Genomic DNA, 19,848 nt, shown 5'->3' with positions numbered 1-19,848 from the left:
CCGTCCTTCTCTAATCTGGTGACCTCGATGTTTGGTCTCTTCCCCCAAACAACCCAACCAACCGCACCTTTAACAGACAGTATATCCTAGAAGTACAAAATATGGAACAAGCCTACTTGTTACCATTATATATTAAATTTGAAAACACAACAGACAGTGCCATTTGTCTAATCATAACATTGAGGATTACAATTTTCTTCTGCTGGCCTCTTCAATTTTTAGCTGTTAAGAAGTATTTTTGAAAAAGATCCTCCAGTAATGAATCAAAATGTTTACAGATGCTGTTAGTATTTAGTCGTATGGAAATATACTTGTCAACTGTTGAGCTATAGTGACAATAATTCCCCATGTTTGTGTGAGCTTTATTAGGAGAAGCTGGGGTTAACTGGACCTATTTTTTGTTCCCTTGAAACCTTACTTAAAGAGTGGGTCTTTTTAAAACTTTTATTCCTGAATCTGGAAGATACCATGTACAAAAACTACAGGCATATTCACTTTTGCATTATCTAACATAGATTTTACACAATTGGGGAAGAACTTTGACTCTACTTTTGGACCATTTAACAACAGTGGCTGCATTAAATGGGCCATATGTCAGGGTTAACTGGATCTCTCAATTAAATAAATGAATTACAGGACTGTAAATACAAAAATTTATTGCAACAACATTAGTAACAAAGCTCAACACACTTTTCTGAGTATATTAATGGAAAAAATCGTGGAAATAACAAAACTACCATACAATGAATATAGCGATATCAGTCTATAACCAGATCACCTTTTCACAGTGAGTTCTGGTTCCGTGCATTTGATTGCGTAGCTTGTCAATTATTTAATTCAAAGCAACAAAGGCATCATCTTCTTCTGCAGCTTCAGATTTTGTAGTAGTAACAACTCCAGTAAAACATTTTACGTCTCAGCTATAACTGTACATTTTAAAGGTTTGAGCACCATAATAGTGATCACCTGTGGTAGTTTTCCCTTCTGCTTCAACTACAATGAAGCCCCCCCCCCCCCCCTGTCTTAACTGTTTCATCATTTTCAGTAACACTTGTGTATAAGCCAGTATCAGAGAAATCAATGTACTGGACATAATCAGCATCTTGAGAGTTGCTGCTGGTCTCCTCCAATATTTGGTGTTTGACTGAAGGCTTTACATACTTGAATGATATTTTTTTGACAACTGCTTTGATCTTCTGTTTTTGCTGCTGTGTCTAATTGACATTCTGGTAAGGACAGGTGATCAGGTATGCTCGCATCTTCTGCCAGTGTGCCATTGGCTGTTTATTGCTGAATTGATACAGGTCTGGCCGTTGCATTTGATGACAAAAAAAGTTTTGGCCAGTATATATATGAATTGAAAGGTTCATACCCCTAACACTGAAGACTTTCAAGATGTTGGAGACAGTAAAAGCCAAAGAATATGCAACCTCTACAAGGCTGCAATGCCTTATATACTGGGTGATCAAAAAGTCAGTATAAATTTGAAAACTGAATAAATCACTGAATAATGTAGATACAGAGGTACAAATTGACACAGGTGCTTGGAATGACATGGGATTGTATTGGAACCAAAGAAATACAAAGGTTCGAAAAATGTCCGACAGACGGCGCTTCAACTGATCAGAATAGCAATAATTAGCATAACAAAGTAAGACAAAGCGAAGATGATGTTCTTTACAGGAAATGCTCAATATGTCCACCATCATTCCTCAACAATAGCTGTAGTCGAGGAATAATGTTGTGAACAGAACTGTAAAACATGTCGGGACTTATGGTGAGGCATTGGCATCGGATGTTGTCTTTCAGCATCCCTAGAGATGTCGGTCGATCACGATACACTTGCGACTTCAGGTAAACCCAAAGCCAACAATCGCACGGACTGAGGTCTGGGGACCTTGGAGGCCAAGCATGACGAAAGTGGCGGCTGAGCACACCATCATCACCAAATGATGCACACAATAGATCTTTCACGCGTCTAGCAATATGGGGTGGAGCGCCATCCTGCATAAACATTGTTCGTTCCAGCTGGTGTTTATCAGCCAGGCTGGGGATGATGCGATTCTGTAACATATCGGCTTACCTCTCACCCTTGCACCTGCCACCGTAGCAGTTTTGCTGTCCAGGGCCATTGTCATCGGACATTTTGTGAACTTTGTTTTTTGGGTTCTAATAAAACCACATGTCATTCTATGCATGTGTGCCAGTTTTTACCTCTCTATCTACATTATTCCGTGGTTTATTAAGTTTTCAAATTTATACTGACTTTTTGATCACCCGGTATTAATTCTGAGGGCACTGGCAGGTAGCTCTTTGAAATTACTTATTATATTCATTCATCAGCAGCTTTCTGGGGTTAACTGAAACTATTCCATCAAATCCCAAACTTTATTGGTCCAGTTAACCCCCCCTCCCCGCCCTAACTTTATCGAGAATCTTCAAAGTAGTGAGAAAATTGCTCCATGTGCAGCTTATATTTCATGGAGTATCATAAAACAATAAACACTGGATTTAACTTGAAGAAACGAAATTGTGTACTATTGGTAATTACAATTTTTGGAGAATTGGATAGATGCGAGAAAATTACTCTTACCACTAGATTTCACACATAGCTAACAGACAAGCCACGTACCTTCAAATGTAAGGAAACAACTTTATAGTATGAAAAAAATAATTTTCGCTCTTGAATTGTTAATTAATGTAACAATTCAATTAACTCCGAGGTTCAGTTAATACCTATCTCCCCTGCTATTTTTGTGCAATTAGCTACAATTTTAGCCTGCGGTCTGTGTGTGCGAATGTGTATTACACTTTTTAGAATTATTGGTTATGTGAGGTGTGTGTGTGTGTATTACACTTCTTAGAACTGTTGGTTTCGCACTATATGAGAAAGACAGCTTTATTTATTTACCAGCAGCGAATTGGAAGATTACTACAATCCGACCTTAATACCTGATCGTTGCGGGAACTGTTCTATTTTATAACATTCTGTGGCCTAAGATACTATGGTCACACACTTCATTTTGTGTCTTAGAATTTAATGCAGGAGATGAGGATCCATAGTTTTTGGAGAATTGGATAGATGCGAGAAAATTACTCTTACCACTAGATTTCACACATAGCTAACAGACAAGCCACGTACCTTCAAATAGTACCTCAAATGTAAGGAAACAAGTTTATAGTATGAAAAAAATAATTTTCGCTCTTGAATTGTTAATTAATGTAACAATTCAATTAACTCCGAGGTTCAGTTAATACCTATCTCCCCTGCTATTTTTGTGCAATTAGCTACAATTTTAGCCTGCGGTCTGTGTGTGCGAATGTGTATTACACTTTTTAGAATTATTGGTTATGTGAGGTGTGTGTGTGTGTGTGTATTACACTTCTTAGAACTGTTGGTTTCGCACTATATGAGAAAGACAGCTTTATTTATTTACCAGCAGCGAATTGGAAGATTACTACAATCCGACCTTAATACCTGATCGTTGCGGGAACTGTTCTATTTTATAACATTCTGTGGCCTAAGATACTATGGTCACACACTTCATTTTGTGTCTTAGAATTTAATGCAGGAGATGAGGATCCATAGTTTGGTGTTCTGCGGTGGTGATGGACACACATTCGGACTCAGGAAGTGCTAGTGCTCGTGTAGGACTCTTCATCGGCGTCAGCTGCACGGATTATAGCTTTCCTAATTTCATTTTTCAGCTTTCTTCTGACACTATCAGAGCGCAGTGTGCGTAATTCAGAGGCTACATACTCTCCAAAAATCTCATATTCGTCAGGTACCCCTTTCGTTAACACCTTGAGTGCAGCTCTTGCCACCAGGTCGTCGCTTTCTTCATGTTTCCTTTTTCTTGAACTTTTCTCCCGGGTCGGCTCTTCAACAATGTCCTGCCTCTCTGTTACGACCTCGGTAGTCTGTTCCGAAGCGCCAGTGCTTTCGACTTTCCATAATATTACAGGCTGTGAACTTGTCTCCACCTGAAATTGATCATCACAGTTATGGATGAAAAGAGATGCATTGCAGCGATACTTTGGATTGATTCGATACAACAAATGATACCGGTATGTTGTATCCGGTACCCGACGATGGTGAAGAAACACAAATGTTTTCATTCAGACATGAGAGATAAAACTCACAGTTATTACCTTAAATTTAAGTTTCATGACAGTACTAACATATCGAAATTTGACAGCAAATTTTGAAGAAAAGATTTCTACATACCAAATTGCTTTGTTTGGAAACACAGGCAGCCAAACCTGGAATTACAAACTTCAGCGCATCGAAATAAGGCCAATTGCTTTTGCAATTGTCACCTGCCCCGCTTCCGGTTCTTCTCTGCTTAATTTTCTTCAGCTCTTGTGATACCTTAAAGGATGACAGACTACTACCAATATTTTCTTTCAGGGTTTACTATTGTCCCAATCATTCATACAACACATTAACAATGCCAGTGACAGTTATTTATTACCGGTATTATATAACCAGCCTGAATTATACAGTGCAATATATACATTTACTTCTAAGGTAATTTCTGCTAACATTAAATTTTCGTACCTGATTTCTTAAATTGTGAAGTTTCCTCTGAACTTCTTCTTGCGAACACGAAAACTTCAGTCCTATTTCTTCCAAAACTTTATGTTTCTTCGTCCTATCTCTATAACCGGAACACTTTATGTTCCACAAGCATTCGTTTGCTTCGTAAAGTTGTATTAGTTCCATAATTTCTTCACGTGACCATTGTTTCCGCATATTGTACCTCACTACTGTCAGATAGCGACTCTCGGATTATGAACACTTCTCGTATTTGGCAAGCTGCTGTCAGATAGTGTATGAGCACCCTGGCCACTACAGATCGACTTGCGATTCGGCCAATCTCGGTCAGCTGCGAGTCAAATTGGGCGAGGTTTTCTCGAGAACGTCTCTCGAGAGTAACTCGCCGAGTTTATCTCAACTCTCATGCGTCGCTCTCTGGCATATTTACAGATTGCGCTCATATCGTATCTTGGTATTTGCTCGTAAAGTTCCAAACTAGTTATATTGCAAATGAGTGCAATTCCCTTTTTTTATTTTAGCAAGGCGTTCTTCCTACACTATATAGTGGGTCATTTCCTGTCAATGAACTGTTTGAGTAGTGCGATACATGCTGAATAGTGAATATGTATCTTGTTTCTTCCTTCTCCATTAAAAACAAATGTGATTCAGAGTCTGTTGCAACAGTACTGCATTGCATATCCCCTCTATGTACAAACATTGCTGCAATATAGTCATAACAAACCGATTAAATTATAGTTTACGTATGATCTCCAGGATATACGATAATATTCGCAGCTCACACCAACATTAAAGTACTCTATCGATAGATCGAAAAACCGCGTTGACGTCACTATAGGTAGCAAACGTGGCGCAGAACTTTTTGCCGGTTAGCGACGAACCGGCTACAATTTTATAAGTTCTGGTCGTAGCTGTTGTAGTGAGAAGATAGTATTGTGGGAACTTAATCATACGACAAGGAGACATGACGCGACGGTAGCTAAAGAAACTGACAGTAATTAAGAGTAAGAAGAATGATCCAAAAAATCTTAAGACCAAACAACAGCGCTCCATGACGAGAAATACCTACATTTTTAAATCGCAGCATACGTTAGTGATTTAACTCGCTCCGAAAATGTTTACGGAGGCTTACAGCTAGTTGGGAAGTGAAGTGCTGAGAGATTACGTTTGGAACTGTCGAAAAAATTAGGTTACATTTAATCTATAGATGATTGTTTCCCCTATGTTTGTAAGGCCCCTTTTACACTATAAAAGTACGTTGTCAGATGTCATTTATAAAATATTTGATGACATACTGAGATATTCTTATCATGAATAAAAATCAGAGCGTTGTCATTCCTTTTGTAAAAGAATTGTCAAAGATTTTTGACAAGTGTGATATGGGCCTAATTAATAGCAGTGAACATACGAAAAATGTCAATTGGTATTGCAGAAAATGTTCTGCTAAACTCGTAGCAGAGTAGGAACTGCCATGAAAGTGCATTGTTTGGTTGATGTTAAAAAGTTTATGACTTCGTAAGTACACTTCCTCAACTCTTGTACATATATCAACACTCGGTGCGATGTTAGCTGCGATGTTAACTGAAGCATTGAAGAAGTTTGGATTCTGCTTTATAGTGCCCCACTTGAAGGATTATCAACTTATCTTTGACCCTTCAAAATTCATTGGGCGTTTATAGTTTGATGTGTCACACACACACACACACACACACACACATTATGGTTGAAGTGTTCAGTTTGAAGACTAGTGTTACGTAACTCTCCATGCATGTCTGTTCTATGCAACCCCTGCCATTGCGTTACTACTACTGCATCCTACACCCATTTAAACCTGGTTACTGTGGTCTAGCCTAGTTAAGTGCACTTACGGTGTCGGCGGCTCTTCCGCTGTGTGGTGGAGTTAGCAGTTCGTTTCTGTTAGTCATAGCCAATTGAGTGACAGTATACAGTAGCCAGTGACAATTGCTGAATCTAGTCACTTGTTTCGGTGGAAGATATAAATTAATTGCATTTGCTTTCATCACGGATAGTGTGAGATTGACTGACAGTTCTTGATACGGGTGTTATGAATTATGAAGTTGGTTACTCGTTTTCGTCTGTATTTCTTGTATTGTGTTTCTCAGAATATGACAGAATTCCTTTGAGATATTGTTGCGTATTCCAGTGGTCATTTGGGTGATGAGTTGGTGAAGTCAATGTATGTGAATCAAGAAAAACTCGCTATGGTACTGGGCAGATCTGTTGTGTAACCCAAGGACTAGGTTAGTATGAAACGCTACAGTTTGTTTGTGAGTTGGTGAAGCCAATGAATGTAAGAAAACTGGCATGGTCGACTTCTGCAGCATAGCCCAATAACAGTTTTCAAAATCTTTGTGGGGTATTTTCGAAATGTTCTGATTTCCAAGGTTGTGATTATGCAGTGTGCTAATAGTACTGTTTGCTTTATACGACTACATTCTGCACAACATATCCCAATATGCTGTCGCACAATTTAATGGTTCACATCAGGAAGTCATTTATTGATCACTATTTTGTCATTGGTTCTACCATCTTGTCTAATCATCACACTCATCATTTGTTGTGTTCATTTCTTATCTTTCACTGTGCAAAATATTACCAACTGCAGCATGCAACGGAAAAGCCACAGACACTGTAAGTGCGCTTTAACTGTCAAGCCTTTGTCTTTCACTATAGCTCTTACCACATGCACTTCCACCCGTTGCCTAACTGATGATTCCTTCATACCTCAGGGTATGTCTTTTCACCTGAACCACATAAATTTAGTTTCACCCCAATTTGATTCAGGATCTCTTCATCTGAGCAAACACAATGTTGTACTTACACTGAAATTATGTTCTTATTCTTCCTCCTGGATCTACAGCTCTTGATGGGCCTTGACATGCTGTATGAAATCATTTCATTTGTCCCTGCCCAATGTCTTGCATCTCCATCCACTGACAGCAATAATTTTTAGATCTTCTTGTAAGCCATTCAAGTATCAAAGTCTTGGTCTTCCCCTGCTTCTTTGTCTCATTGCGTTTGTTGCAGCACTAGTTTTGTTGTGTTCCCATGTTATAATCGGTAAAGTTTAAAATTAGGTGGTCTACATTATACCCCATCATCACTGGTTGTCCCATAGATCTTGTGTAATGCCTTTTGTTCAATACGTCCTATTAGCTCTTCACACCATTGTCAGTGCCCATGTCTCTGAGCCATTTGTTAATACTGGGCATGTTAAAGTTTTATACAGCTGACACTTTGTACTTCTGGATGGATTTCTGGAGATAAGTTTTGGGGTCAGCCCATAATGGCATTTATTAGCTGAGTGGACGCAGCACTTTATTTCCATTATGTTACCGGTGGTCCCAGATAGACAAATTCAGTAACAGTCTATTTGTGCCTTGTCAATTTCTAACATTGTACTTGGTTATGGTTGTGTTATATATTTGGTTTTATGGACATTCACTTCCAGTCCCATTTTTATTGCTGCTACCAGTATCAGTGCTATCCACATCATCTGCATGGACCAGAAGCTGCAGTACTCTATTTTATATTGTACCTGTTGTGTTGATTTGGGCTGTCCTTACTACCTTCTCTAGTGCTATGTTAAAAAGCATACATGAGAGTACGTCCCTTTGCCTCACGCCACAGGTAGTTTCAAAACTTGGTGTTAACTTTCGTTGTGTCTGTATTTTACATACTACTATTTCCATAGTCAAACTTTGAGGCGTATTAAATGTTTTGGTATGCCAAATTCATTCATGCCTGCAACAAGCTTATTTCTTTTTATGGTGTCATATGCTGCTTTAAAATAAAGAAATATATGATGTGTTTTTATATTGTGTACCCTTGTTTTTTCCAGTATCTGTCTCAGAATGAATATTTGGTAAATTGTTAGTTTGCCAGAGCTAAATCTTGCATGCTATCTTCCAATTGCTGCTTCTGCTGTGATAAACCTGTAGGCTGATTTTCAGTAGGTGTTTTCCAACATGTTTATTGTTCTGCTAGTCCTTCAGTTTGCTATGACTTTTATAGCCTTTTATTTTATCAGCTGGTAAATAAGTTGCATGCTGGGTAACCGTCTGCTGTTTTTTAATTCTAGTGTCGCTTCAAATGTCACAGAAATGAAAATGTAAAGAGATAATGGAAGGTATCTGGGTTTGAGTGTGTTACGGTATTTGTCCATTGTGAGATTAAAATTACAGCTAGAATTTGTGTACCATATTGCTCAGAAATATCGTGGCACAAATATGTGACTTTTGTACCGACCAGAGTGTAAACTGCTTGGGGTCTAATAGTATGAAGTATCAGTGAGTGCATTGCTATTTAGTTTTGGGAGAAGCAGTGAATACTTTGTTTTTGCCCAGATGCCATAATCGGATTAATGGTGTTAATGAAGTAGTTAGAGTAAATTTATAATGTGATACTTTGAATTATGCTAAAGGTTTTTTTTTTTCCTGAGAACATAGAGAGTAAAATTGAGAACATAGAGAGTAAAATTTTAGTTAATGAAAATGTAACTGACTGAGTTTGCCCATTATGGCTGTTAATAAGTAATATAAATATACAGGGCTACTATAAATGATTCATTCTTTTCAAAGCTCTATATCTTCTGAAGTCCTACATGTGCAAATATGATTTATGCGCAAATGGAACTGTAAACTCACAAAGTTTGACTTTTGTGCTCTACAAATGTTCTCAGAGTGCCCCTCTGGTCACACGGATAAGTGGTAGTAAAATTCCTTCCAGCTCTAATGTAGCAACATCCTATCAGTGGTCATCACAGCAGTATTCATATGTTCTCGGAGTTGTTTCAGGTTCTTGGCATTGGGGGGTTATGCTAACATGGTCGTTAATGTATCACCGAAAAAATAGTCGCAATACATTAGGTCATGTGCCCTGGGGGAGCCAAGGGAACAGAGCCACACCACGTTCACCACAATGCCAAATTCAACAATGCAGAAATTCACCATTCAGGGGATGAACATTGATGCTGCAATGAGAATATGTTCTCTCTTGTTGGAAGATGAAATCCTCAGAATCAGCAGTCAGTTGTGGAAGCAACCACAACTGCAACATATCAATGCAAGAGATACCCATCACAGCCTTTCCACAGAATAAAAATGGCCCCTACAACTTTATCTGTGACATTGTACAGAAAACATTAATCTTCGGTGAATCTCGTTCATGCACCACAATTTTATGAGGCTGTTCAGTGCCCTTACTTTCACATTGTGATGCTTAACCTTTCCAGATAAATAGAGGTTGCTTCATCACTGAATATCTCGCATATTCCAACACACAAAAACTCTCTTCTTGCTGTGGCACCATTTTGTCAAGACAGTGCAGTGTGCTCATAACACCAACTAATGGACACAATGCAAACTCTGTGAGTTTATGATCGTAATTGTGTGTCAGTCATATTTGCACATGTAATACTTTGTAAAATAGGCCTATAGAGCTTTGAAAATGACTGAATCATTTGTAATAGTTCTCTATTTTAACATTAAATATTCTGCTCCCACAGATTTTTGAGCTTTTGAAGGCCTGGTTTGTTTATAAATAACTTTCTGCCACCAGTCACGATTTTCTTTTATTTATGTTTCACATGATGAATTTTGGGAAATGGTTCCCATTTTCAAATATGTATTTCTTTGTACTTCCATACGTCATTTTTTTGTAATGATCTCTATATGTTTTCAGTATGTGAACAAAGAAATTACACACTTGAAAATGGGGATCATTTCCCTGAGTGTGTCATGTAAAACATAAATAAAAGAAAATCTTGACTGGTAATGGAAAGTTATTTATAAACAAACCCATTGTTTTCACAGTCGCAGACTTTAAAAAAACCATTTATAATGGTCAAAATCAGTATATGGCAGCACTAAATATCATTGTGTGTTGTAGATAACTGGAGGTTAACAATGTTGTAACAGTGTTCGCAGCTTTTCATTTACTTATTCATTTACTCTGCTAATTATGTCCTTTCTTAAAGATAAACCTTCAGCGAAGAGGAGTATGTCAAGGTATACATTAATGAACTCGAGCATTAGTTTGAAACAGCAATTTTAACTACTTTTAAACTGCTGTAAACCTAAATTGAACATAGCAAAATTTACAATGATGCCACTGCTTTGAAAACAGATGCTACACCATCAGTTATATTAAATAGCAGTTGCTTGTCTCCTGTTCTGAGCTTTGTGGCCAAATTGATATTTATCATGGAGAAATGTTATCTATGTGCTACAGCTCACTGTAGGAATGTTTGAACATTGTGAGTTGTCATGCACCTTATGTTAACAAGTCCCTGAATTTAGAAAATCAGTTAATATATGGAAGCAGAGACTAATAAGTATGTTTTTAATTTTCTTTTGAACTCATAGGAATTCTCAATTTGTTGTTTTATGTTTCGTGTGAGCTTGTTAAATAACTTTGCATCAGAGTACGTAACTCCACTCAGACTCCTGGTCAAAGTAGTAGTCTACACAGATTTTGTAAAAATATCTTGTTCTATAATGAAATTTTCACTCTACAGCGGAGTGTGGGCTGGTGTGAAACTTCCTGGCAGATTAAAACTGTGTGCCGGACCGAGACTCGAACTTGGGACCTTTGGCTTTCACGGGCAAGTGCTCTACCAACTGAGCTACCCAAGCACGATTCACGCTCTGTCCTCACAGCTTGGATTCCGCCAGTACCTTGTCTCCTACCTTCCAAACTTCACAGAAGCTCTCCTGTAAAGGTCGCGAGTTCGAGTCTCGGTCCAGCCCACAGTTTTAACCTGCCAGGAAGTTTCATCTTGTTCCATGTTTGTGTAAATCACTTTTGAACCGAATAATTTTTATTGTAGTTACAAATGTAGTAAAGGAACTACTCGAAGGTACAGTAAGGAATCAAAGATCTTTGAATCAGCCCCTTGACATCTTTGGTCCTCCATATTACACAATATTATTACAGCTCACTGCTGTGTAACATACATTTTCTTTACTTAAGTTCCATTGCATTTAATCTCAAGACTATCCAATGTCGTATCAGAACAATGACATAGTTCTAAGTTCACAGCAAGTGGATTGATCTTGATTTGTTTATCTACATGTTGACTACAGTTGATTTGATTTTATTTATTGATCCAGGGATCATCTGACAATGATACAGGATTTGTGATTGTAATACAATGAAAATAAATAGCTCATAATATATACACACACACAGAATATATGTTTGCTTTTATGAGGATAGGACAGATGGTTGGAAGTGGCCTTGATGAAAGAACAATCCTGACATTTGCTCGACGTGGTTTAGCAAAATCACAAAAAACGTCAATCAGGATTGCTGGACAGAGCAAACTCCATCCTCCCAAATATGAAGTCAGTGTGTTAACAACTGCAGTACCTTATTTGTATGGTCATCATTGCACAATATTCTTCAATTTATGCGCAATTTTCACCAGATAACTTTTATTATAAAATATAGTTTTCTTCTTCATCAGTGGCCTTTGCTGCAGTGGTAACACAAGTTCCCATTACCAAAGTTAAGCACTGTCGAGCTTGGCTAGCACTTGGATGGATGACCATCCGGTCTGCCGAGCGCTGGTGGCAGCTGGGTGTAATCAGCCCTTGTGAGACCTATTGAGGATCTACTTGATTGGGAAGTAGTGGCTCTGGTCATGAAAACTGACAGCAGCTGGGAGAGCATTGTGCCATGGGCTACGGATGACATGGCAGTCTGTTGGTACCGTGGGGCCTTCGAGGCCTGTTTGGGCAGAGTTTTTTTTGTTCATCATTGCAGCACAAACTAGGGACATGTGCTGGCGACTTGTGGACCATGAACATGGGGCTATGCCCTATGCACTCCCTCCAGTCTGTTCAGAAAACTGATTCCAGGCTCATTAAAATCCAACTACAGCCCATGCACATCTTAATAGCCATGTGACAAACAGTGACAAGACATTACTATCACGCACTGTACATATTGGCATATGATTTTCGTGTAAAACCATTAAATTGTGATCATGTTTTCTGTAACGTAACAGGCTGTTGTGGTTGTCCCTTTTCATTATTAACCACTACCTTGAATCTAAGTAATCTTTGACTGTGTAGTATACATTACTTATGAAGAATGCTATAACTGCCTTTTTGAAGAGATGTATTGTGTAATCTTTTTCACCTCCTTGGGCAGTTTATTGCACACATTTACTCCCTGGTAGAAAATGCTGTTTTGAGTCACACAATGCTAAATTAGTATCATTTGATCTCTGCTGTTGGTTTTCCATCATACCACTAAGGCAATGTGTTGATATTTTGACAGAGACGATCACTTAAAGAAATATATCAAATTTCCTTAGTAGCAATAATATTCCAATTATCTTTCTAATATGAGAAGAATATGGTGGGGAACTGTAAACTGGTATTGTATCACTAGCCAAACCCTACAATCATTTCAGTAGCAAAAATTAATTCAACCAAAGTTAATTCTTAGCTTCACTTTCAGCAGTTTACATTTTTACATTTCAAGGCAAATTGTTCAACATTGAGCTCAATTAACTTAAAAAAATCATTCCTGATAGTAATCAAGGCTAAATTATGTTTCAAATTAGTTTAACTTATTTGCCTTTTTCATCACCTGTGAAGCAGGTATTTTAGACAGTAACATTTACAAAATCTAGCACTGTATTCTTGCAAAATGATACTTTGCACTAAACTGAGAATACTTCAGCAAGCTTCTAACTAACTTCACTTTTGTGGTTTTAACTTCAACTTCTGCTAAGGATAGAAGATATGGTTCCAAACACAGATTTATAGCATTTGGATTATTATTAAAATCACTCACACAAATTAACTGGTCATTGCTCTGATACATATCTGTATGCATGAAGTTAGTGGAGCAGTGGCGAAGTTGTGGTGGCAAGCAACATGGCAGCTAACTGTACTCACAGGTCTCGATGTTGGAATGCTCTATAAAATTTCTTCTTGGCGACATATTTTTAACATGTTAGAGCCATTCCTTGTTGCCGAGAATACCAAGCAACAACCAAATTCACATCCGAGGCAAAATTTCTTGCAGAGCGGCTTCCAATTGCCTCCCTTGGCACCGTCAATGTGTACTGTGCGATGGCGAGCCACTGACTGTGTACCATTCACAACAAGTAGCCACCCATTTGACCACCAAAACCACCTTCTACATTGCGCCATGCCACTTCCGTTGTGGAAGGATTTCACTACATCTTTTACATTTTACAGTACAGGTGCCCTGAGCATGAACCAGCTTCCAGTACACATTGTTTTTCTTGTAAATATACGCATAATATAAAATTTCATTATTTTTATATGTCATTTAGTTTCTTCCGTATATACATTACAGAACTCTAAAAGTTCCTGTCACAAATCAATGACCTGAACTAACAAAAAATAAAGACTTCTTAATTACACATACACAGTTACATAATATAAACCTACTCCTAATCATTGTAAGTGTTACAACCTCTGTACATTAGCGAAAATTAAAATGTGTCACCTTCAGAGTTCATTATTAACAGATTTCATTACTAACAGGATTGCACCTTACAGTACCACATATCGACTATCTTACTGTGGTGCTGTTCCCTCAGAATAGTTCATTATCTCAGCAAATTAATGCCACTGTGAGACATTTAGTGTAGTAGATTAAATTCTTATCCAGCATAAGCAGCCACAGATAGGAATTTCAGGTTTGCCTAGCTTTGACTACTCAGCTAAAGCTATTACATTCCGCTGATTTAATCAGCTGGTGTGCTCTTTCCTGTAACAGATTTTATCTGTGTTAAGTTAGTTTAAATGCAAACACTTCTCTGGGCTCATCGCTGATTGGGTGTTGTTTAATGGCTGTAGTTTCACAATGGTGTGTTTCCTGTCTGTGGTTTTCTGGAAAATTTTGCACAATTCAGCACTGTGTATCCTGTTGTGACCATATTATCATGTTGTTTTCCTCCACCATGTAAGGCTATATGTTTGTGCATACCAACATACATTTGTGCTCAACCAGTTGACGTGTGTGTGTGTGTGTGTGTGTGTGTGTGTGTGTGTGTGTGTGTGTGTGTGTGTGTGTGCGCGCACGCAGAAGGTGGAGTTTCATATAGTGTACTGGCATAATTACTTCACAGCTCTGTGTGAGTACAAATTTCCCAGAAATGTAAAATGTATTCTTAGATTCTGTACCGAAGGTGAGCTGTCACACTTCCTACCATACAGAATGCTCACAGTTTTATTATTCCCCAGTTAGTCGAGCATATCTGCACCTGTGTAGGAAGCTTGAGGGGTCCTGAATGTGTGGGAGCAAATGAGCTGTATAGAGGGCAATTGTGTGACAGGTGACCGTACCAAGTTGCCCACATTTTATTTATTTTCTCAATTTCTGTTAAAATTATTATGATGTTTATAAATTTCTTTTGCTTTTCTGTACAAATATACATGATAATGCATTGTCTTAATAAAATGCTTGTCACAAAATTATATTTCGTGGGCTCCATAGTGCAAAGGATGTGCTGCTACAGCTGAGTTATCAGTTCCTCCAAAGCAACAATTACTCCTGTGTTCAGTTAAATGCGCGTCGATAATGGTATTTCAGGTAAAGTGCACTTACGGTATCTGTTTCTGTTGCGTCGTGTGCTGCTACGGCAATTTGTCGTCATTAGTTGTAACCGATACAGCGACAGAAGCTGAGGAGAATCACTGAATCTAATGATTTCTTTTGATGGGAGGTACAAACTGATTACATAATACAATAAAATTTGATGGTCTGACTCACCTGTATTATAGCCGAAGGCCTAGGTTAGACTAGAACGTTACAGTTTGCGGATGAGATGGTGACGCTACCAAATCTCAACATGAAAATATGTTTGCTGTAATAGATTGATGTGCAGCGTAGCCCAAGATATATGTTTGTCATTGCAATAACCTACTCATATGTATTATTTTTGATTTTTTTGATAATTACAATGATATGGTTAAATTATAACATAATAGAGGAAAATACAACTGCATTTTGTTTACAAACTGTAGTGGGTTATGAACGAGCTTCTTAATAGGCTCCTCAGCCGCCCCCATCGGAGATTCGAGTCCTTCCTCGGGCACGGGTGTGTGTGTGTCGTCCTTAGCGTAAGTTAGTTTAAGTTGGATTATAGTGTGTGAGCTTAGGGACCAATGATCTCAGTAGTCTGGTGCCATAAGACCTTACCACAAATTTCCAAATTTTCCTGATAGCCTACCGACAACTAACTTGTGATTAATCATGTTCAGTTCTCATTGTTTTTCATGTGAGCTATGAACTGCAGCATGCAATACGACAGACAGGGATGTTGTAAGTATGCTTTTACCCCTCTTTCTTTATAAAATAATTTGACCTGAAAGGAAGAGGAAATTAAGATACTAACCTTGTACAGTGAAAGTAGTGCTAATGATTAATTACTTGTAATTGAAAATAATTCAACCTGTCGGATACAGTTTAATGAATTTGGCACGAAATGATGAACTGTGGTGCTGTATCCAGAGTTCATACTGTCACTATAAATTTTGGCCCCCGCCTTTCCGTGCAATTGCCGGTAATTTCCAAGAATGTTTGCCTATCATGACCGCGGGCTCCAAACGAAAGATATCGAACGTGCAATTCTAAATCGACTGTGCGACTGTGGTGGTGGCATTACGATAAATTGAGTTGCTAGGGAAACCTAATGATTTATGTCAGTAGTGAGTTGGGATGTCTGCGGTAGTAGACTTTTCTTCGGCCGATTGCCTCACGTCAGAGAATCTATTTCCATGCTTATGTAATTGTTTAATTTTTGTCGGAAATATGGACTAAGACCAGATCAGGGAACGAGGGACTGTGTAGACTGCAGTGAGGCGAAGACTATAAAAGTTTGTAAGAAGAGCTCTAATTGTGAAATACTTCTACAATTTCATTGCAGAAACTGTGGTAAATAAGTGGCTATCAGGAAGAATACATGGTTTGACTATTCAAAAATATCAATCCAGAACAGCATAATTCTTGTATCTTGCTGGATTAGAGACCACACCCTGCGAGCAACAGCATCGGAAAATGACTTGTCTGCCAATAATGTGTGCATCTATTTCGGATTTTTGCAGAGAAGTGTGTTGTGTAGTAGTGATGAACGACAGAGTACAGGGCTATTACAAATGAGTGAAGCGATTTCATAAATTCACTGTAGCTCCATTAATTGACATATGGTCACAACACACTACAGATACCTAGAAAAACTCATAAAGTTTTGTTCGGCTGAAGCCGCACTTCAGGTTCCTGCCGCCAGAGTGCTCGAGAGCGCAGTGAGACAAAATGGCGACAGGAGCCGAGAAAGCGTATGTCGTGCTTGAAATGCACTCACATCAGTCAGTCATAACAGTGCAACGACACTTCAGGACGAAGTTCAACAAAGATCCACCAACTGCTAACTCCATTTGGCGATGGTATGCGCAGTTTAAAGCTTCTGGATGCCTCTGTAAGGGGAAATCAACGGGTCGGCCTGCAGTGAGCGAAGAAACGATTGAACGCTTGCGGGCAAGTTTCACGCATAGCCCGCGGAAGTCGACGAATAAAGCAAGCAGGGAGCTTAACGTACCACAGCCGATGGTTTGGAAAATCTTACAGAAAAGGCTAAAGCAGAAGCCTTACCGTTTACAATTGCTACAAGCCCTGACACCCGATGACAAAGTCAAACACTTTGAATTTTCGGCACGGCTGCAACAGCTCATGGAAGAGGATGCGTTCAGTGCGAAACTTGTTTTCAGTGATGAAGCAACATTTTTTCTTAATGGTGAAGTGCACACACACACACTGTGCAAATCTGGGCGGTAGAGAATCCTCACGCATTCGTGCAGCAAATTCGCAATTCACAAAAAGTTAACGTGTTTTGTACAATCTCACGGTTTAAAGTTTACGGCCCCTTTTTCTTCTGCGAAAAAAAACGTTACAGGACACATGTATCTGCACATGCTGTAAAATTGGCTCATGCCACAACTGGAGGCCGACAGCGCCGACTTCATCTTTCAACAGGATGGTGCTCCACCGCACTTCCATCATGATGTTCGGCATTTCTTAAACAGTAGATTGGAAAACCGGTGGGTCGGTTGTGGTGGAGATCATGATCAGCAATTCATGTCATGGCCTCCACGCTCTCCCGACTTAACCCCGTGCGATTTCTTTCTGTGGGGTTATGTGAAAGATTCAGTGTTTAAACCTCCTCTACCAAGAAACGTGCCAGAACTGCGAGCTCGCATCAACGATGCTTTCGAACTCATTGATGGGGACATGCTGCGTCGAGTGTGGGAGGAACTTGATTATCGGCTTGATGTCTGCCGAATCACTGAAGGGGCACATATCGAGCATTTGTGAATGCCTAAAAAAACTTTTTGAGTTTTTGTATGTGTGTGCAAAGCATTGTGAAAATATCTCAAACAATAAAGTTATTGTAGAGCTGTGAAATCGCTTCAATCATTTGTAATAACCCTGTACTGATCGATGGACCAAATAAAGTTGCTGGACTAGTCACACATAGCAAAAAGGAAAAACCAGAGAGGATGACCTTTTGGTGCTATAGGACGAGAGTGCCAGAAGTGCTGTGTGGCAAGAATGTTCTCCAGAGACAAGGTGACCTTAGCCAGTTTGATAAAGCGCTTTATACTGCCCGGTGATTATAGATGACTTTGTCCTACAAGAGACTGAAAGCAAACGGATTCAACTACGAGTTTTTGAATCAGTGTGTAAAGTTCGTGTGCACACCCAGAACATGGAGCGGCTGAGGAAATCGGTGAAATCGTCTATTAAAAGAGAAGGGCGTCCAGGAGGAAGAGACCAACTCCACTTGTTTCAATATCTGTATTTCCATAAGTTGCGATTGCAAGGAAAAGTTGATGCATGTGACACTTTACACATATTTTCGCGTGACACAGGCAATCTAATCGAGGTTAGGGAAAAATGGGAATGCTTCCCGCGGCGTACACATCAAATGGACTTTCTCGTGACGACACTGTCGAGGACAAGTAAGGTAAGTCATTTCTTTCATAATTCAAAGTATTTTAGTCAACACTCTCGTTTGTGATTGCTGTGGTGACCACTGTAAACACTGCTCATAATGCCCGCCAGCACAGTCGCGGGATCGATTTACAGTCACACGTTCGATATCTATCGTTCGGAACCTGCAGCTTCGATAGACAAACATTCTTAGAAATTATTCCAATTGTCAGTATTTCACCTCCCACAGATGGAATCGAAAAACTAGCAAACAGTTTTATGCTTTGATCACATCCTCTTGGACCTATTGTTTTAACAGAAGTGAACCCCAGCTGTGACAGTCATCATTGTAGTCTCCTCTGTTTTGTGTTGTCATTGTATGTTTAACATTTCAGACAGAGTCGATTCATTAATTTTGTTTTGGCAAGCACTGCCTCGCACTGTACACTTGCAGCACGTGTTCGTCAGCACAGCACTGAGAACTGGCTCTGAGGAACTTCCTCTAAACTGGAGCTGTCTCATCCGTCATGTTATGCGGGAGAGCAGCCTTACAATTGAAGCTGAGAAAAAGTCCAAGTACGTTGCAACTGTGCGGCTGCTCTTGTGCATGCATTGTAATCCTCGGGCGCCACCGGCTTCCTAAACTGCTGCCCGAATCTCGTCAGTCCGCACCTTGAGGTATGTGCTTTCTTACATTATTTACTTGATTAATAGAACCATTCTCTGAAAGAATTTATTTTTGAAATGATGAGAGAGGCTGAGAAGCAGTTACTCACTGATGATAAAACGTTCCAAGTAGTTGGGCAGAACCATATTCGTCTTCAAACTTTTTCTGTGCTTAACTTTTCCGTGCGGTGAGATCAGCTGCAGGATTCCTTTGCTGTCCCTGGATGGCTGAACACTATCAAAAGCAAGATTGTATTGATTGGCGACTCCTTGGCGTGTTGTGTGCACCACGACCAAATGGTGGATAGAATTGGAAGGAAAATCAGCATTGGCGGTATGTTGTTGTTTTATTGTCAGCAAAATCAATTTTCGATCACTTAGTGACCATCCTCAGTGCTGTAATAAACAATTAAAATTGGTAGGCACTGGTATCAGCTATAACCACAAGCTTAGAGCGATCACATAAACTCATCAAATCATATGTGATCACACTAAGATTGTGGTTATAGCTGATACCAGTGCCTATCAATTTTAATTGTATATTACAGCACTGAGGATGGTCACTAAGTGATCGAAAATCTATTTTGCTGACAATAAAACAACAAAATACGGCCAATGCTGATTTT

The 19,848-nt window shown here is 39.1% G+C and overlaps 1 protein-coding gene and 1 long non-coding RNA gene across 2 annotated transcripts in view; one reads left to right on the top strand and one right to left on the bottom strand.

The window, feature by feature from the left end:
* Positions 1–2,760: 2,760 nt before the first annotated feature.
* Positions 2,761–4,838, bottom strand: LOC124720436. Its single transcript, XM_047245790.1, has 3 exons — positions 4,562–4,838; positions 4,229–4,372; positions 2,761–3,984 (listed from the first exon to the last, which is right to left on the bottom strand). The coding sequence occupies exons 1-3, from the start codon at positions 4,754–4,756 to the stop codon at positions 3,628–3,630; spliced, it is 696 nt and encodes a 231-aa protein (XP_047101746.1). The 5' UTR covers positions 4,757–4,838; the 3' UTR covers positions 2,761–3,627.
* A 1,473-nt stretch (positions 4,839–6,311) lies between these two features.
* LOC124720471 overlaps positions 6,312–19,848 on the top strand; it is a 36,277-nt gene continuing 22,740 nt past the window's right edge. The window contains exons 1-2 of the long non-coding RNA XR_007006169.1: positions 6,312–6,819; positions 19,011–19,234. This is a non-coding gene — a long non-coding RNA (uncharacterized LOC124720471). The remainder of the gene's footprint in view (positions 6,820–19,010; positions 19,235–19,848) is intronic.

The sequence above is a fragment of the Schistocerca piceifrons genome, chromosome 11 (assembly GCF_021461385.2).
Source record: "Schistocerca piceifrons isolate TAMUIC-IGC-003096 chromosome 11, iqSchPice1.1, whole genome shotgun sequence".
Classification (NCBI taxonomy): domain Eukaryota; kingdom Metazoa; phylum Arthropoda; class Insecta; order Orthoptera; family Acrididae; genus Schistocerca; species Schistocerca piceifrons.
This window is presented reverse-complemented; position numbering and strand designations above follow the sequence as displayed.